The sequence below is a fragment of the Lepisosteus platostomus genome, chromosome 1 (genome assembly GCF_059453375.1).
Source record: "Lepisosteus platostomus isolate fLepPlt1 chromosome 1, fLepPlt1.hap1, whole genome shotgun sequence".
In the NCBI taxonomy this organism is placed as follows: Eukaryota; Metazoa; Chordata; class Actinopteri; order Semionotiformes; family Lepisosteidae; genus Lepisosteus; species Lepisosteus platostomus.
Genome location: NC_142611.1, coordinates 1,656,030 through 1,676,556, shown reverse-complemented (window position 1 = coordinate 1,676,556; position 20,527 = coordinate 1,656,030). Strand labels below are relative to the sequence as shown.

The 20,527-nt window shown below is 39.8% G+C and overlaps 1 protein-coding gene across 1 annotated transcript in view; it reads left to right on the top strand.

The window, feature by feature from the left end:
- Nucleotides 1-20,527, top strand: part of sgcz (sarcoglycan zeta) — a 209,529-nt gene that overhangs the window by 98,581 nt on the left and 90,421 nt on the right. Inside the window, exon 2 of the mRNA XM_088633812.1 lies at nt 17,892-18,086. Coding sequence (XP_088489938.1) covers nt 17,892-18,086 — 195 coding nt within the window. The remainder of the gene's footprint in view (nt 1-17,891; nt 18,087-20,527) is intronic.

The window sequence follows — 20,527 nt, the reverse complement described above, 5'->3', positions numbered from 1 at the left end:
ACACAGCTGCTGATAGTTGCTGCTATGAATGCACATACAGTATACTGTACAGTATTAATTATGACACATATTTTCTTTTAGATGCACAGGATATGTCCATTATTTAAGTCCAATGGAAAGACTCAAAAATCCATGCTTTTCTGAAAAAATCTGAGTTCAACATCTAACAACTGCTAGCTAACTTTGAACTGCAGCAAAGACACCTACACTGCATAGCTTGCAGCTGTATTGGCAGAAGCTGTGGTTAGTCCTTTTTCAAAGGTCTTAGCTCTGTCAGAGCTGTGGCGATCACAGCATGCTGCACATTCTAGGGTGTGGGGATGTTCAGTACTGTATGTTTTCTCTCTGAGGGAAGAAGCTTTCTAATAGGGTGGGTGCACAAAAGTAACTCTGTATATACAGTACATAATGAGTTCTAAAGGGTGGTTTTAACATTAGACTCCAAGACTGGCGCTGATCTGGTTCTGTGAAGCTAGTGATGTCTTTAGAAAAAGCTTAGCCTGTGTGTATATCCTGCTGCTTCACTACTGCATGTACTGTAGCCTCGATGTGTGAGGATGCTTTGAAAAGCAGAAGTACTAAGCAAATCCACCCTTTGCCCTTTATTAATCTAGTGGTGTAGCTTGTCAGCACCTGTTTAATGCAGGGTGCTGTGATGATACCCATTGCACAGTGAAATTTATCAGCCTTTGCTGATCTTCTGTATCTTGACCAAGGCTGTTTGTAACCCAGTTCTTGAGTCTGTACAGTGAGGCTTACAGTAAATCGTAAGGGAAGTCAATGAAAGCTTGGAAGCAGCTACAAAAATAGCTTCATAATTCAAGGTGGTGTTTTCCTGGGGCACTTACTTGTTTTATACCACAAATTATGTAAGAGACCTTAATGGCTAATTCTGTCCTGCAGGTGTCTTACTCATTATCACAGTGGTCACCTTGAGTGTGGCTGAAACGTCCCTCTTCATTGATCACAGGTGAAAGGGGTAGCATTTACACCGGTAGTAAACAGCCCAAATGAGGCTCATGCATGTATGAATGATACTAATATTATACAGTATATAATATATTACATAATATATATTATAATATTAAATTAATTAATATTATACTTTAATATAATATTGTCAATACAGAACAGTAACTGTTTCCCCTGTCACCTTGCATTCTGAGCGCCTTTATGTACTGCTGGGGTGGTTTATTATGAATTGGTAATTAATTGGTTTTAAGGTTTTACAACAAAAGCTACACGATGGTAACAAGGAATATTGTCTCTTCAGCATTAATAATTAATAAAAATAAAGACCTGGTGCAGCTATTGATTATTAACTCCATTTCACAGCTCTTTCTCAGTCACTAGTGGGGTTCTTGATAAAATATAAAAAGCAAAAGGATGCTTAACCTAATAAAATGATAATTTCTGGTTTTACAATACACTGCTGATATTCGTCGTGTTTGTACAGGACACTGAAAATGCTTCTGCACTCACAGCACAGAAAGTCAATTGAGTTAAGCAGGCCTAAACAATTTTGGTTGCAGCTTCTGTTATGACTTTACTTCAGAACATTTGTATAAAGTGATACAAAAATGCCTGACTGTACTGTATGTGCTCACTGTTTTTCACACCTGGGATTTTATTGTTCAATTGATTCATACAGTAGTTTCTTTATCACATAGCACCATGCAGCCATTCCCATATACTGTACAGTACAATGAGTATTCAGTTTAAACCCTATTATGATTTATTGAACTTTTTCAGTGCTCAAGTGCTACTCTATTACTAACAAGGAAAAAAAGTAATTTTTTTAAAAAAATTAAAAAAGTAATAAAAAGTTTTTTAAAAAAGTAAGTAACTCTGTTTGTGGGAAAAAAAGTGACACTATTCTTTTTTTTATAGTTAAGACAACCGTGATGCTTCAATACAATTCAGGTCAGCATACTGTATAGTAAGATGACCCAACATCTCAGGTACTGTGAAAGAGCTTGGATTTTCTACACACAACCAAATAAAATATCTGAACCCAAAGAATTAACAAAAGGGCTATATTCAATCCAAACTTCAACCTCCTCTCCAGTCCCAGCATTCAAAACCCTTTACATGATAGAAGCTTTCCTCCAGACAGAGGTTTCAGAAGAACCACCTGTCAGAGGGCCATCACTGAGTATCAGGTTGACAGAAAATTATTTTCTTTGGGGATTGGGCTGACTTCAGGCCTTGTTCTTAAAGCCACAGCACAAATTAATTTCAGAACAATTCATAATGTTAATTTCTAACCATTAATTTAGCATTGGCCATATTAAGGAGACAGATAGCCAACCTGGTACCAGTTAGGCAGTGTCTCAATTAACTATCCAAAATTAAACAATTGTCTTAATGCACACTGCATTGCTCTGAGCTCTGAGAGTTTCAACCATATTGGTAAGCGGTGAAGGTTTACACAAAGTGTGTTTCTGTAACTGAAAGGAGATACTATGTGCACAGACAATAGCGTGTGCTGTAAGTTGAATGTAGCATTTTTCAGATTGTAGACCGAATGATTAAACTGCATCTTCAATCAAAACCAAGGTTGAGTAATTAGAGGCAGCAGTGTGAAGGAGTGGTTTGGACTTCATGGGAAAGTCATGGGTTCATTCTTCTGTTATCCCCTTGAGCAAGGAGTGTCACTCAGAGTGCTTAGCTGAAAACCCAACGCTGTGTAAATGGGTATAGATGTACAGTACGTGGCTTTGGATAAACACATCTGCCAAATACCTTTGGAAATATGAAAGTGAGCTCTCTGACATGTTTGAGAAGCAGCATGAATGAGTGAATGACTGTTTTACAACAAAAGCTGCTGAACCACAAGTCAAAATGTTTGCCTAATTTACCTAGATCCTAGTGAGAACTAAAAATAAAAGCTGCACTACAGATTTTATTTTTTGTCTAAAGTAGCTGCTTAAATAATTCATTATTGTAAGATTTTGATGAAAAATAATGTTCTGAATTTGAACGGTTACGACTAAAATTTTGTTTATTGATTTAATAATTTCACAATTAATTTGATAGAAGTCTAATGTTTCTCCGGAGTATGCTAACATCCTACTGAATATTAAATCTTAATTTTGACAGTTACTACTATACAGTCAAAGCATTCTGGGTATTCAAGGACTATAGTGCATTTTAGCGATTGGAGATGGCAGTTTGTATGTGTAGTGATATTAATTTAAATGCACAGTTGAGCGTGTAATGTGTTGGTTTTCAGAGAATTTTTCATTGGGAAAAGATCTACATGTTGAGATCAATAACTCTGTCTGGCTATTCTTCCTTATTCATTTTATTGTATTTCACTGCATTTTGCAGGAGTTTGCAGCTCAGCTGACAATCTAAATTGGCTGTCAATTTGTGTAACTCTTCAGCATTACACACAAGGCTGTCTATAGCATTATATGTGATTAACAAAAGACAAGATGGTCTTCTTTGTGTTCAGCACAAATTAAAGTCCAATACAGTACTCTTGGTGTTGATTCCACAAGGCTTTACTTTTTTTGAGCAGAGCAGATGTAAATTTAGTTAAAAACGGTTTCTATTATCCAGAGATAAACTAAAGTGTGCTTATTTTCATGAGGATTTACTTACCAAATCATCTGCTTGGAAGAGACAAAACTGTATCTTCAGTGCTGTGCATCTATTGCAGCAAAGACAATGCTGAGAAACAGTACTTAAGGCAGGCATTTCTCTCATGCTTAATAATCCCTGGCTGATATACTTTTTAACTGTATGTTTTGATATTGCATCTAAACTGTTAAAATCTGATGTGGGTTTGAGGTTGGGTAGTAGGTTGTATCATAGTTTCTGGGCAGGGAGTGAACATAAGCTGAATTATTTCTCTGATGTGGTCTTGAATAGCACTGAGACATTACTTTATGACTCCTGGTATTTCAAGTCTAATAATATTTTGTTGAAAGTATGTCATATATGTAGAAGGCTTTTACTGTACAGTATGTAATGTAAGGAAGGCTAAGAATGATTTATTTGTGAGAAATGTGATACCTTTTGTTAAGGGATTGTATCTGGAGCTAAAACTATTTGCTAAAAGAGTTCAATTCTTTGTAGAGTAACTGACAGTGGTCCAAAATAAGAAAAACGTTTAATCGTGCGTACAGTAGTTCAGCAGTCTTTAATGGGACATACTGTACATGCAATTTTAGGATTACTTTGCTTAAGAAGCAACCATAAAGAGACAGTGACAATAGAGCTGACATTAGCAATTCTGCAAAATGCACAGCCCATTTTTATGTTATTTACAACCCCCATGTTAAAAGGTTATGTTATTGCTGGCTAGAAATGAGAGACAAGTGAAAGCATGTTGGCTTTTCTAACATTTTGTCACTTAATTGTTATGACACAGCCAGGGTAACATCTGGACAGAGATGCTCTCATAAACCTCTGACATTTTGAAAAATGAACCTGAACCTCCAACATGCTTCTGCCATTTCTGTCCCTGTCAAGATAACCGCGGAGCTGCATTTCTGTGTCTCACAGGTGGCTGTGTGGGAAAGGTCAGGGTCAGTCATCCTGATCCTCAGTCTGAGACACGGGAGACGCCACTGGGGCATTAATCTTGGAATGGGTGCGGAATATCAGACCCACAATACACCCCTTGTGTTTGGTAAACTATGTAAAATTTCGTCATGCTGACCAGCACTAGTCCAAATGTGCTTCACAATGTGGCATGTGCTTTATCTGAAAATGAAAACTAAATGCATAACTTTAGTTTTGTATAGGCTCCTACCTAAAACCTAAGTTCTTAACATATATTATTGTAAAAGAAAAAATCATTTGTAAATTGAAGACTGTATTTTTCTATCTAGTCAATTTCTAGTTGCCATAATGGATCCGTATTTGAAGTGGAAGTTGTCCTTCACATAATTTTCACAGTATAACGGTTATTATTCTTACACTGAAAAGTGCCTTTTTCTGTCTGAGGAAATGCGCAACAGCATTGCAGGCAGCTGACTGTGGGAGACAGAGATTCCTGCAGTCCACTTTCCCCCTGGATAGTGTCATCGGAGGAGTTTAGATGTGTGTTTGGTGTCCTAGTCCTGACAGCTTCTGTTTCAGTTATCTGAGACTGTCCTGTAGGCCACCCTGGACACGTTCTCCAGCATCTGGACCTTCAAGCATCAGTGCTGTCGCCTCCGTATTCTACAGGGGGGTGTGGACACTCCTGTTTGCTGACAGTTTTCACCACATCTTTTCTCTCCTGTAGGAGCGAAACAAATTACATCTCGGGTTCACAGGACGACTTCCCTGCAAAAGAGCTCCTGCATTATGGTGTCTTTTTTCTGTTGTCAGAAGCTAACCTTTTCATCTTGTTTATCACCCTGTTCAAGGGCTTCTTTCAAGCACCTCGGCCATGAATCCCCTCTCTTTCATTCAATTTCTTTCTGGTTATGTTGACACCTTAACCCCATATTCCTCAGCTGGCTCCTGCACAATATCTGAAGCCCTCAATTTTCTGTTTCTCCTGACCTCAGTATCAATAGCAAGGTCTTGTTTCTCCTTTATTCCCTCTTCTGCTTAGATTCTTCACTTTCTCGGACTTCGGGGGGGTGGCCTCTGTAAGAGCACACTCTCTGGTGTGGTATTCAGAGCTTTTTACCATGTCTCCTTGGCTGTAACCTCCACTGCATGAGGTTACTGCTTGCGCATTGTCAGTGTAACGGCACTTTGCCCTTCTCACTGTTCTCAAGATGAATAGCACTAAAAAGTGCCTCTTGTCCTACTGCATTTTAACTGTCATTTATAAGTCCATCCTGCTCTTAAAAGCATCACTATCGGCGGATTTTCATGAAACCCTTCAGAAATACAGGAGTCAGTTTGCATGTCGTAAATCTCATTTGGAGGTATCTGGTGATGTTAATTAGCATGGATGGTCATTGACATTTTTCATTGTATGTAAATGACTCTTAGTTACATGTGTTAGGCAAGTGGTGCTGCTGTCTGTAAACCTACTACAACTGTAGACCTACTGACCAAAACACATCACCACCAATTAGTGACTGAGGCCTGTGGTGTAGAATTGGTCAGACGGATGTACAGTTTGTTTTCAGTTCAATGATGTGTATGATTATGAGCACCACACAGAAACACACCTATGCACATATGTACAGTACAGTATGTGCACATTCCTGAAAATGTCTCATTTATGAAGTGTGTATGATATCATCTTTATCTTCGGCCACAGTGCTGCTACACTGCATGGATACTTACAGTCCCAATTTTAGAACACAAGATTTTACACAGTACATACAGTAGTTACTATAGTGTGTTTCTTGAATCAAAGCAATACATAATATTTGAGCCCCATCTTACAACCATAAAATGGGTTCAGAACAGCCCTGCTGTCCAGTTTAATTACTAAATTAAAAGCATAAAGAATCATCCTGTTTGCTCCTTTCAATATTGATGACTCTGTTTTCCTCCAGTGGCTGCAGTGGCCTCTTGCCTTGTGCTCGACAGGCTTTTACCTCATTTCAACAACAGGAAAAACAGACAGGAGCTAATTCTGACTTCAAGCAGCTGCATAATGTTGCTGAAAACTCAACAGCATTTTAATTTGCCTTATCTCTCTTATTGCCACAAAAAACAGTGCGTCACAACACTGTATAAATTACAGTTTCCGTAATATGCAGATATGCGTAAGGGCTGTAATATTAGAATTTTGTCACATCTGGATCCACATTTTACTTTATTTGGCTCTTTTTTTTTTTCACTGGGTTGCCCTATGTATAAAGTCGCTCATTTTCATTTCGTTATACATGGGAGAAAAGGCATACATTTGCCATGACTTGCTAGTTCTTGCTTTACAAACCCGGTTTTGATGTGTGGCGGATTGACCTTACAAGTCATGATACCATCTTCGGCCATGAGGGGGCTGGGCGAGTTGTTTCAGTAGCCTCTGAGCTTCTAACATGGAGCCTGGGGAGCATTAAAAGTACAGTATGCACTCACACATGGAACACAAGTAGATACCAGAATGCAGTGCAGCTACTGGAGCTCGTTGTAACAAACCTGGAGTGAAAAGGGATGGGGGAATTGCACAAGGATGACTTAAATCTTCTAGAGGACTCTGAAAGCTCACTCCCTGTGGAGCCGGCGTGTTCCACTTCGAATGAGAGGGAAGCTCTGTGGCTGATGGTGTCAATTTTAGATATACTGTAGGTTAAAGGTTGATAAATCTCTCAGGTTCTGAGTCTCTGGCACACTCCTGCTGCTGCTTCTTCAGAAACATCCACGAACCTTCAGCTTTCCCACATCCGTTCTACACAGCTTCTACTGTGGGCCCCAGTGCTCTCCTGCTTATTCTCTTGCATCCCTCTTCATCCGCCCACTCCAGCTCGTCCAGAAGTCTGTGGCTCAACTTGTCTTTATCCTCGCTGTCTTTCCTCATGCTGCTCCACTCCCTCCACCTGCTCTCTCTTGCCACTTGCACCTGAGACCCATATTCTCTCCTGCCACCGTCTCACGGACTCTGCTCCTTGTCTCTCCCCTCTCACCCTCTTTGCTTCTCGTTCACCCATCTGTGGCCTCTCTTCCCTCTCCCTCTTCTAGAGTCTGTTCATCCTCCACCTTCGCCCCTCAGAGATGGAAGGAACTACCCACAACACTCAGAACTGCTCTGTTCCTGACCACACGGTTCAGACACAGTTACAGAATCTTGACAGAACCTGCGATCGCCCAGCTCTCAGCAATTTCCTGCTGAAAAACATTTGGAAATATTCATAATTTACTCAGATTAAAGGGAGTTTGCCAAGCAAATGAATAATTATGATGCCTGCTTTGCCCATTGCAATTATGTCATGGTTGAGAAAATATGGCTAGACACCGCTCTCTGGTGTGTTCCAATGGTCTGGTAAGCTGCAGAGGATGCTGGCAGAAAATCAACCAAATGAGAGAGAAATATGATCATGCAGCTGTAATAGCCTCTTCTAAGATGGTATGCAACACTGTATCTCTGATGACTGCGATCAGTCTACAGACTGGAATGATGTTTTCCAGAGGCTCTAGGTACCCAGAAAAGTTTGACTTCTTTGCCTTCCCTTAAAGTTCTTCATTTTGACATTGTGAGTGTATGTGTGAAGCATTTAGGTTTTTTAATATGTAAGTGTCTGAAAGCTGTATGAACAGATTATTGAATGGTAATATTCTTCTCCTGCTATATTATTCATTCTATTCAAATGGGCCTGTTTTTTTCCGCATTGAGTATGATTTTGCGTTTGCCATCTTAACAGCAGACAATGGGCTCCTTCCTGAGACAAAATTTCTATCTTGTTGCACATATCACTACTTAAAAATTAATCATTTGGTGCTGGAACCCCAAATTAGAAAAAATAATTTAATTTAATAATTAATTAGAAAAAATTATGTACTGTAGATGCTGATTTACATGAACAAACTGACATTGATTTATACTGTATGAAGTTTTATTTCCCCTCTTCAAGAAAATGCCACTTTAGATTTTACTTTTCTCAGTACCCTTTTCACCACAAAAGGCATCCAAGTGCACACATACATGTGTGCTCATACTGTGCATACTCACACGTACACACGTGCACATACATTAAATACAAAATCTGGCAGAGCTGGCGACCCTGGCAAATGTTTTTTTGGTTGATGTCTTGCAATCTCTTATCCTGTTCACACTGAATGCCCTCACCTGCATATTGAAATGAACCATTTTTTTGATAGTGAGTGATAATATCAGCTTTCTGGGCGTTATTGCTTTGCTTCCTGTTTGGAAGGCATTTTTTACAAATACAATTGTATTTTGTGGTTCCATTTCAACATCACATCACTATTTAATGAAATCTCCACACTGATCTAAGTATATTGACCTAGTAAGGGAAAATACTAACATCACAAAACTCCACTGTCAATTTGAGATGTTTTAATTTGCATTAATCCCCATTATAAGTTATTTAAATCTGTTCACAGTTGGTATTTACTCTTTATACAGAGATCAATAAAATAATTTTAGAGTTAGTTTAATGCATGTTGACCTCTTTACTTTACTTTACTTTAGGATGTGTGAAGTCCTGTTCAATGTGCATTGTATAGGATGTATTAAGTTGTCTTGAGTTTTAAAAAGTGATTAGTACACATACAGTACAAGGCCCCTATTTTCTTCCCAGCGAAACCTCCTGTCACTTAGTTCATTAGTATTTACTGTGGAGAAAAAAATATATTGTAATTTCTTCACATAAATACAATAAGAGGTCAGCTCATGAGCATATATGTTCTTAAAATGCTGGAAGATTCTGACTTTGAATTTTTAAGAAGACCCCAATAAGATATTAGTTATTATGAACATTCCTGAGGTAGACAATAATACAAAATTGCTATCAATTGTAACTTTACCTAATAGCATGAAGACTTTAGTCTTTATTCAGCATCTTTTTATTACTTAGCATGATTATTTACATACTAATAATTCAAAATAAAAATAAACCTGGAGTGCAACATTTCAATATAAGCACAGACAATGCTGTAATCAGCACTGTAATAGTGCACTATGGTGTTAAAGTAATGTCAAGCTGTATGTAGCGCCAACAAAAGTATTCTCCATAATGTGAAATGAAAGCATCATACAAAATAGGTTTAGTCTGAGTACAACATGGTGGCTCTGAATTGGAAAACACTATAATGTCAAATAGTATCCCATAAACCCGGGCATCTGAGTGAGACCTCAAAAACGTGAAATAAGGTGTTACAGGAAAATTGTAGATTTCTCTTAAGTATTGGAACGTCAGTAGGGTTATATCATGTTATATCACTATAGATATATTTTACAGCACACATCCTTTTTGGCAACCAGACAGGGTATTTGAATGGTTTCTCCCTAGCTCTGACACTGCTATTTGTCTGGCATATAAATTCCGACATATGAGGAAACAATTGCTAAATTCACAGGAACGCTGTCGGTTTTTACTACAATTTCCCAAATGTCCCCAGGGTTGCTTCTACAAAGACCTGCTTTGAGGGCAAATGGCAAAGATTGTGTTAACTGAAATGTGAATATCTGTCTGCCAGGATTGTAGTACTAAAGAGTATTCAGTTTGTTGCCAAGGCACCAAAAGACTTTCATTTCAGAGGGCTGATACAGTAGGTGGGTATTCTTGGACATTTGCCTGTCCAGATAAAGGTTGAAATCAGACAATTGACTTGTTTGGCATGGTTGGAGGTGATGGTTGCAGTGTAGATAAAAGGATAGAGGAAGATTTGTCCCTCACAAGAATATCAATCACTTAATAACTGAGTTTCTCCATCCAAAGTGGGGATGTAAAGGTGGTCATCTCTTTAGATTTGCTGTTTCCTTAGAAAAATCTGTAAAGTTGTCTTTGCAAATTGCATATATTAATAATAATTCCTTACACTTATAAAGCATTTTTCTGGACACTCCACTCAAAGCGCTTTACTGGTAATTGGGATCCCCTCCACCAGTACCAGTGTGTAGCCCCACCTGGATGATGCGCCAGTACGCTCCCCACACACCAGCTCTCAGTGGGGAGGAGAGCAGAGTTGGAACATTAGGAGGCCATGACTGGTAAAGGCCAATGTGAAGTTTGGGCAGGGGGGGAATTTGGCCAGGATGCTAGGGTAACACTCCTGTTCTTTCCCAGAAACACCTGGGGTTTTTAATGACCACAGGGCGTCAGGACCTCACTTTAATGTCTCATCCGAAGGATGGTGCGCCTTTTTACAGTACAGTGTCCCCGTCACTACACTGGGGCATTAGGACCCACACAGACCGCAGGGTGAGCGCCCGCTGTTGGTCCCACTAACACCTCGTTGCATGGTGATATGACTGCTGGAAAATGTGGGTTGTATATAAAAACCCAAATAAGTAAACCCACTAACAGAAAAGAGAATTGGGGGATCAGGTGTTTTATTTTTTTCCAAGTAAATCAGACCATTAAGGATAGACCATATCAGGAAAGGAAAAAGGGATGTATATAGTATTGTCCATAGCATCACAGTGAGACATGAATCATTGATATTGATGAGAGCATTGATCTGAGCCTTGTCTCACAACTCACGCCAGCAGATCTAATGGCAAGCTGACCAGTGTCGTGTCCATAACGTGAATCGTTTTCATGACCCCATAAAATCCAATTCAGGGTGACCATAATCCTTTAATGTCTGAAAATAAAAGATCATACAGAACTGAGGGTGGCATTACCCACATTATCTGCAATCTGAAGTAACAGCTGTAGGTTATGTGAAGCTTGAATAAAAATCCATCTGGTTATGATGCATTAGGGAAACAATTAGAGGATCTTGCATCATAAAACTTTAGACTTACAGAAAGAGAAAAGTTTTCAGCTGGAGAACAAATTTGGTATATTAGTTGAACAAAAGAGGGCAGCACAGTAATGCAGTGGCTAGCATTGTGCCAACAGTCCTACCACCCTGCCACGCACCACTGGCAGCCCACTGGAGCTCAGCAGGTGTGAGCCTGGTCAGTACCTGCATAGGAGACCTCCTGGGAAAGCTAAGGTTGCCACTGGAAGAGGTGTTAGAGGGGCCAGTAGGGGGCGCTCACCTGTGTACTGTGTGGGTGACAGGGACACTATACTGTAAAGGGTCAAAATGTCATTAAAAATCCCAGGGTGTTTCTCAAAAAGAGTAGGGGTATTATCCCGGTGTTTTGGCCAAATGTCTTATTTTCTAATATATGTCTTGATATCCGTATCAGTTATGCTGTTTATCTCCTTACATCAAGTGATTTTTATTAACATTCCATAATATTATTTTATGTTATATATAATGTGATGCTTTATTTGAGTCTAACAATATATCCTTTACTTACCTCTTTAAAATGCAAAGGAATTTGTAGAATAATTAAAACCACATAAGCAGCTGAGATTAATGTAACGGTGAAAAGGCTGAACCCGTGAACAAAAGTAAATCTTTCAGGGAGAGCAGCATTTAAATGTGAGCCCTCAGTCTACCTGCAGTCTGACTCCCATATCTGTGGGAGGTGCAGTAGAAGTTACACTTGCAGTGTTGCATAACAAAGTTCAAACAAAAGATGCAAGAGACTGTGAAGATAAGAAAAAAATGAAATGTCTGGACAATTCAGTCTACCCTGTGAAAATCTGTACAGAACAGAAGTTTTCAGTGCCATTTTAAACAAAACGTGTCTGCAGTGACATTGTCTTCAGTGAATTAAGCATTTCTAAGGAACAGCAGATAGGAGGAAAATGGATAATTAAGAGCAGAATCCTTGCCTCTTTGAAAAGTTCAGAACACTGAGGACCATGTGTGCAGCACTCTCCTGTAAAACGCCTCAGTCATCCACTGCCAGATCAGGTTATAATGAGCCTCCCTGCCACCAGCAGACTTGACTTCCAGCACGAACGACAGCTGTACTCGGTAAGCGAGCAGTTTGTCAAATTGCACTCTGCTCTTCAAGACGTGATGTTCTCTGTCCAGTTGCTGAGGAGAACAAAAGGGGACAGTTAACTTTTTTCACACTTCTTGTATAACTTCCGAAAGACAAATGCCAGCAACATCACGTTCCACATTAGAACAGCTCTCTTTTTAAGGTCCTTCCATATTGATGGTTTTAAACTACTGTACATTAGCGATCTACGTAGGTTTACTTTTGTGTTGTTAATATTATGTATTACATAATGCTGCTAATATAGACAGTTCATAACAGAAATGTTTTGCTTGTTCAAGGGGGGTCCTTTGGTTACAAATTCGTACTGTATTTCTGTTGATATTTTACTGTAGTAATGCGCAAGTAAACAGGTTTGCGGCAGCGTGGAACATCCCTTCCTGTCAGGGTCAATCATCACGCAGACAGACCGTGTCTGTTCCACAGCAGACAGATGTTGCCAGCACCACTCCAACCCATTGATTTCTTGTCTCTCACTTGCTTTTTAGCTCAACCTATCCTGAAAGCTGATTAGATCTGTACCCTGTCTGCCACTGGTACAGTGTTTTATTGAAAAATTCTAACACTGAAGGCCGGTCCACAATCTTAGGTAATAAATCCATGGAGAGAGTTAAGTGTTTAAGATCTAATTGCAAATAAGATCAAATAAACAGCAACAATATCAGTAGATCAAGAATGGGCATGTGTTTTCTGTACAGTATAGACTGTAAAGTCACTTTGTGTCCTTTGACAGTTAGGAGAGTGTAGTTTTATGTTGTTCTCACAAGCCTGGAGTGTTGTAATGTATTTAAGCAAGCCTTTTGTAATGTAACAATAGACATTACACATCCTACAACAGGTTCAGAGCCCATTTGGTCCTTTGTAGCTTAATGTAATCAAAAAGAGTAGAAACTATAAATAACTAACAAATGCACTGCAATATCAGTGACATGGTTGAGTACTGCATATTCAGAACATAGAGAGTGCTTTTTCACTCTGGAGTAATTGCCATGGCACAGAGTCTCTGCCCGAACCTCCGGCCGCGGTTGTTGTTTTGTATGTATCATTCTCAGTGTGAGCGGCTCGCAAAATGTGTTTCAGGCCTCCAGCCCCTGAGGCTTAACGAGAGTGAATCCGATTCACAAGGTGACGTGAGACTTAGAGTTAACAAGCTGGCGCAGGGACTTCACTGTTCAGGATTCTGTGGCTCAAGTTGTCACACAAGAGCAACTGCAGTGGCTCACAAACGAGAGGAGGTCATCCAGCCCATGTAGGACTAGCTGATGCCAGGGTCCTGGAAGAGCGTGGTAAGAGCACATACTGTAGCTGGGTGAGGTGTGTCATAGGTGTGTAAAAAACACACAGTTTTTCAAAGCACTTCCATGTAGTTTCCACTCACAACACCCAGGTTGCGTTTCAGGAGAGTAACAGACTAAACATTGCCTCGCCATGTCACACAATGCAATTCAGTAACGTGTTTAGGTGAATAAATGCTGTAATTCCTAGGATTCTATTCATATAGTTAGTACGTTTTGAAAATCCGTCGACCTGAGATCCATCACATTGAGAAAAACTGCAGATTCCATGTTAAATTAACCGAGCTTAGATGGGGGTTCGTTACGTATGCCCCAGGGAGTTCTGTATCGGTGTCTCAATAAAAAGAGCTTCCAATCAAGGTTTACAGCGGTTTTGTTTTTTGATTTTCGTTCTTTATTGAGATCTAATAATTTCGCATCACTGCACTGAGTTGTGAAGGCAAGAACCTGTGAGGGCCATCGGGCTGAAAGGCCGACTCGTTGTTCAGTTTTTGGGTTGTGAAAGCTGGTAGCAGCTTTAGCTGAATCGGCTTATTTTGCTTCAGAGCCCCCCCTTTCATGTTTATGGAAATCGCCATCATTTCCTATCGATTCTGAAGCAGGGTTTTTGAAGACGGAATTTCAATGCAAAGACGCGAGGCTCCACAGCAGCTGCTGGTTTACAGAGACATTGTGATTCGTGCAGCGCCGATTCAAATCAGCTCGAGCAGGAGGTGTTCTGACTCCATCTTGAAGCCCAGATTAGAGGCACGTGTGGGAATCTGGTGATATTTGATTAAGAAGTACAAAGGAAGAAGCTTTTTCCATCCCATGGATCCTTTATATGCAGTTGAAAGGGTTTGATCAGGCTTATTACACCAAACTTAATGGTTCTTTGACTGAGGAGGTTTTTCCCCGAGATCCATATTCCTCAGTGGAGCCACTGTGAACTGCCCTCTAATTAAGTTCATCAGGTCAAAACAAAAACTGGCTTGAAGTCAGCACTTACATTAGCTTGGAAGTAAGTGTTGGTACCATGCAAAAATCAGGAAATGACAACAAGCTCAGAAGTCTAAACAGCATCCTCGGTGATAGTGGGAATGAAACCAATTACTTTTCTGCTCCACCGACAAAATCTCACTTGCCATCAATGCAATTAGATTTTTTTTTCACTCCTTCATTGGGACTTAAGTGCTGATATGGACAGTATTGTCAAAGACTGGAACATTCACAGTTTGCCTTTCGTCTATTAAAGGGAATTTTTTTTTGCCAAGTAAATCTGTTCATTAACACTCCAGTTGATTGCATAAAGGTTCAATGATCTGGCAGGTCAGATCGTTGCTTCATCTGAGAACTGTCATATTGTATTTTATTTGGTCTTTTTGTGTTCTATGATTCTAGGAAAATCTATTTTAAGATTTTGCTTGTGGCTTCTAAAAGCTACATCTTTAATAATGTGTTAGACAAAAGCTGAAACCAGTGCAGTCTTGGTTCCCAGGTAAAGAAGAAGATTGAAGAACACAGATGTCAAAATTGAAAATTGTTCCCTTTTTTTTGCGTTTTATTTGCTGGTATACAAAAACAGCCAGAATGTGTCCATAAAATTATTAAATGTGACTGGAAACCCATGAAAATGCAAAACAGTTATCTTCTGTCACATCTGCATGCATGCTCAGGAAAAAAAAAAGAAGAGGGGCAATTTGAATGTTAGAGACTGTTCAGTAACTTATTGTATGCATTACAGGAGGTATTTTAGCACTACAGTTTAGGATAGTCAGAATTATAAATTGCAAAGATAAATGTAAAAGTGCAGACCTGTAATTTTAATAGTTAACAGGAGAAACAAATGTGTGTGTGTGTGTGAAATATTGCTACTAGTTATTGAAAAAAAAAGAATTTTATGTTGTCAGCTGAAGGTTGTGAGGAGGATGATGTGTGAAGGAAAGCAATCTAAGTCAATATCAGTGTGTGATGCACTATTTGGCCTCCAAACAGTTGTTCAGTAATGTCAGCATTTAATTAGAATTAACAACCATGCAAAACAGCAAAATCCTACCAAGCGATTTAAATTCTAATAGCTATTAAAAATGACCTTCAAATATTTATCAATTCATTGATACTTCAGCACTTTGACATTCTGAAATACTGTTGCATCAGTTACTGAAATATCATCAGGAATGGATTGTCTAAACTAATTTGCGTTGCAAAGTTGACAGCAGTAAACCTGTGACTTTGAGTGTTCCTGAAGATAAAGTAAATGGCCAGGGAAACTAGGTCTGCAAAAGGTTGGCAGTGCGACTTGTCTGACGTATCCATTGTCCTAGCGGTCTCTCTGAAATATTGCATGGTTGAGGTCGATAAGGGGAAGACAAGAACAGTGTGATAACAAGAGTTAAGCTGGACCAATATAGGCATTGCCCTCGCTGAAAAATAGGGATTTATTTTTTCCTTGTGAGCACCCTGTGGATAAAACACCCATTTCATAGGGAAAGAATTAGATGGGAAATGTGTCCATAAACTGCTCACAGCAAGAAATATGCCAGAATTGCAGACAAATAAGTTATTTCTGATAGCATGCCTCAGCAGGAGAGACAGAGATTTACAATAATTGCACAAATTCTATTGTTTATGATAAAGAAATTTCACTTACTGAGAACTCTTAGTCCTATTCTTATAGCTGTCTCATTTGAGGAAATCCGTTTTAAGGATTTAAAATTGTCTGTTTTTTTCATAATTTCCTTGTGTGTGATCTTTCCGAAGTGCCCAAAGAAGTGCTTTCAATGAGGGGATATTTATATGGAAAAAGCAAGCAGCACAGCAGACCTTTGAGAAAAACTCTTATAGGCAACTGCTGACATCAAGCACCTGCATGTTTTTTATGATTAGTCTGGACTTTAAGACTGGCTGCTAGAGTAACAGCTGTAACTTCAACAGTGCTGTGCAGTGGTTCATTACTTATACTTCCACTTCAATGGAATCATTCCACTATGTGGGTTAGTGATGGCCAGGAACTTGAAAATACATAGGGTTGTATCACTGATGAGTCCCTTTCTGCTGAGCAGAAATAATAGCTTTGACATTATGATCACATGTCCCTCTTCTGTGCCATCTGTCCCTCTGTTATTCAATCTCAATAATATGTAGATAAATCTCGATCCTTTACTTATCAGTTTCAGCATACAGTACCTGCTACTAGCCCTCAGTATTAGCTGTATGAATTGCTTTGTGTAACGCTTGTGAAGACACAGCGTGCACTTTGCTGCAGAGGAAGGAGTAGAGGTTAATTTCATGCAGAAAAGTAGAAAGAAAGAGAAGACAATGTTCTGTCCTTTTTCAGGTGTGAGAGAGATAAATTGCAGGAGTGTAAAGCAAATGGCCATAAAGGACAGAGCAGGTGAGGTAGGGCACAGTGGGTGAGAAAGAGTGTCCACATGAAGGGAGAAACAGGCAGAATTGTTTGTTGAAATAAGAATGATGAAGATGTACTGATTTGTACCCTTTATTGCTAGATAATATGGATTTGGTAAAAAGTCATGGTGGAGACTGCAGCATCCTGCTCTTCATCCTGTTCGCTATGTGGCTGGATCAGGCTTGTTCCAGACTGATGCAAAGCCGTGTGAACCTTTGTGATCCATCACTGTTATTCCAGTAAAAGGGAAGCTGGTACATGAGGCTCTCGTGACTGTTAAAAGGAAAAACACTATTAGGACCTTGTTGCCTGGTGTGGTTCCGAAGGTGAATTCAGTCTGGCCAGTAATGGCTGTTATTAAAACCTTTTTTAATCCTCCCAGGGACGGTCCTGTGCCTGCAGAGGGAATCTGGGATGCGCAGACACAGAGCCCTGAGTCTTCTGACCCATTTCAAAGCCCACCTGGCCTCATAGTCCAGCCTGAGGGAAGGATGTCTGTAGAGTACAGAAATCTAGATCGCTAGGAGGGTTTTCAAGATTTTATACTTACAGTACAGTATACAGTATACAGTATGTTACAGGTAGAAGTTGTTTTTCCTCTACCAGCAAATTAATGCCAAAAACTGGTGTTTAGTAAAGGGGGGTGCAGTATGCAGTTATGGGAGTACTAGAAAAAAATAAATATGGAGTCATAATAAAACTCAGAAAGAGACATTTACTTGTGAAATATTTTTCCCAGTTCAGTCGAATTCCTGCTTGTGTTTTGCAGATGACCCAGGAGCAGTACATCCTGGCTGCCCAGCCCAGCAGTCTTCAAAGGCCAGGCTGTGCCCCTGTATATCCTGTGGGAGTGTACGGCTGGAGAAAAAGATGTTTATACTTCTTTGTCCTGCTGCTGTTGGTCATCATGATTGTCAATCTGGCATTGACCATATGGATCCTGAAGGTCATGAACTTCACGGTGGTAAGTTACAGTTTAATTGAACTAAACAACCATTTAACTAACTTAAATAATAATAAATTAAGTTGGTTCGTTTATTTTTGGTGCTATATAAAATAAATATTATTATTATTTCAGCGTTTTAGGTATGACTTAATGGAGGATTATGTGGATGTGGATTAAGATGTTGTGTTGATGTACATACTGTATACAATTTTTTTTCTGAAAAAATACGTTTTGAAATTGTTCAGTGAATAGTGTTCATTTCTTACTACATCCGCTTCTTCCAGTTCGGGGTCACAGGGGAGCTGGAGACTATCCTGGCAAGCAGCAGGCACAAGGCAGGGTACACCCTGGACAGGACACCAGTCCCTCTCAGGGCACAAGGCAGGGTACACCCTGGACAGGACACCAGTCCCTCTCAGGGCACAAGGCAGGGTACACCCTGGACAGGACACCAGTACCTCTCAGGGCACAAGGCAGGGTACACCCTGGACAGGACTCCAGTCCCTCTCAAGACACAAGGCAGGGTACACCCTGGACAGGACACCAGTCCCTCTCAGATCACAAGGCAAGGTACACCCTGGGCAGGACACCAGTCCCTCACAGGGCAAAAGGCAGGATACACCCTGGGCAGGACACTAGTCCCTCACAGGGCAAAAGGCAGGGTAAACCCTGGGCAGGACGCCACACAGATACACTCACACCAGGGCCAATTTTCCCGGAAGTCTTTAGACTACAGAAGGAAATCAGAGCACCTGGAGGAAAATCACATAAACACGAGAAGAACATACAAACTCTACACAGATAGCACTCCAGATCCAGAATTGAACCTAGGGCCTGTTCTTAGTATGGTATTTTCAAAGCTTTAAAATGTTTTTTTTACTAGTATTTGTCATTTACAGTACTGTAACTCCACTACCATTCATATTGATGCTGCACAGTCAGCAGGCATTTATCTCTGGAGATCAGCAGGATGATCCTAAACTGCTCCAAGGGCGATTATTCTTTTTTCTTCATTATGTCAGTGTTTTTAAAATTATGTTAAATGTCGGGCACAGACAGCACTAGCAGATCTTTGAGGAACAGTGTAATTGTGAAGGTCTAAGTTTTGACATGCTTTGTTAGGTCAGACAGAATTTATTTACTGCTTGTCAAATTAAAGGTAAAGGGCAACTTCAGTACTCTGGTAAATACCATTGCCAAAGACATCAATCCCAGTAAAGTGTTTTGAGAAAATGCTGTGGATAATTTTACGTGACCTAGTAAGCTTGCACACTTCTGTAAATCCTATCACAAACATTGTCTGTCTTGGTGGCCCATTTTACCCTATATTTTCATCTGTACACAACGGTTTGTGATTAACCTCCCTAAAAAAAATCTGACTGCTTTGTGGTTCTGAAAGTTTAAAAGCAGCTACGGTATGTATAACATTTTTGCAGATGTACAGTATCCTAGCAATCCTGACAACACAGGAAGAAAGCAAAAGACACATCTTTGAATAAGCATTGGTGCCAGGTGCTTTATTGTACGGATATTTGCAGTCAGGTTCAGGGGGATTTTAAAATCTGTCCTATAAAGAAAACCCTTGGGTTTCCAACAGTACAGTAGATGCCTTTTGTTTTCTTCCTTAGAGGTGTGCTCTGTTAATGAAGCGAAGAAGAGTCATGTAACTTTTTTTAGGACATACTGTAGGTGTATGTTCCCAACCTTGCCCTCCCCCTACAAATGTAACTGTAAAAAAATGTATTTTGTAAAGAAAATTGAATTTCCTGTACATTGAAATCCCATTCCCTGTGCTGTGTTGGGCATGCCTGAAACATGCTGTCCTAGTGGAGCTCCATCTTTACGGTCAGATTTATTCCCCAAAGGGTGGAGCCAGAGAATGAAAAGACATGTTTGTTTATTCATGTTGCCAGGGATCTTAGCACAATCGATTATTCAATGGGAGGCGAAATTTCCTCCCACTTCCTTTGACCAAGTACAGCTGATCACTGGCTGGAGGAAAAAGAATGATGGCCGAAGCAGGAACTGTAAGAGATACAGTATGGTAACTTCGTTGTTCCAGATTATATACTGTACATTTCCAGGGTTTTGTGTAATTCGTTCATTCACCATCTTCATCATCAGCCTTAATCATCCCACTGGTGGACAGGACAGGCCTCTCCTGGATTGATTTTCCCTTAGTTTGCTTGTTTAAAAAAATGGATTTAATTTAGATTCAAATGCTACCTACAGTACAGGAGCTCTCAAGAATACTATTATTCAGAAGAAAAAAAATTCTGCTGGGGAAAAAGCTGAAACAAACATCCAGCACTGGAAGAAATGGAAGGCAAGAGCATATCAATAGACATCTTCACAGCCTGTTACTGTACTTACTGCCGTTCAGCCTGTGCCAGGGTCAAACAGAAACATGTCTGATGATGTCTCAGAGATAAAAGACGCCTACGTCACGGCTGTCTAAT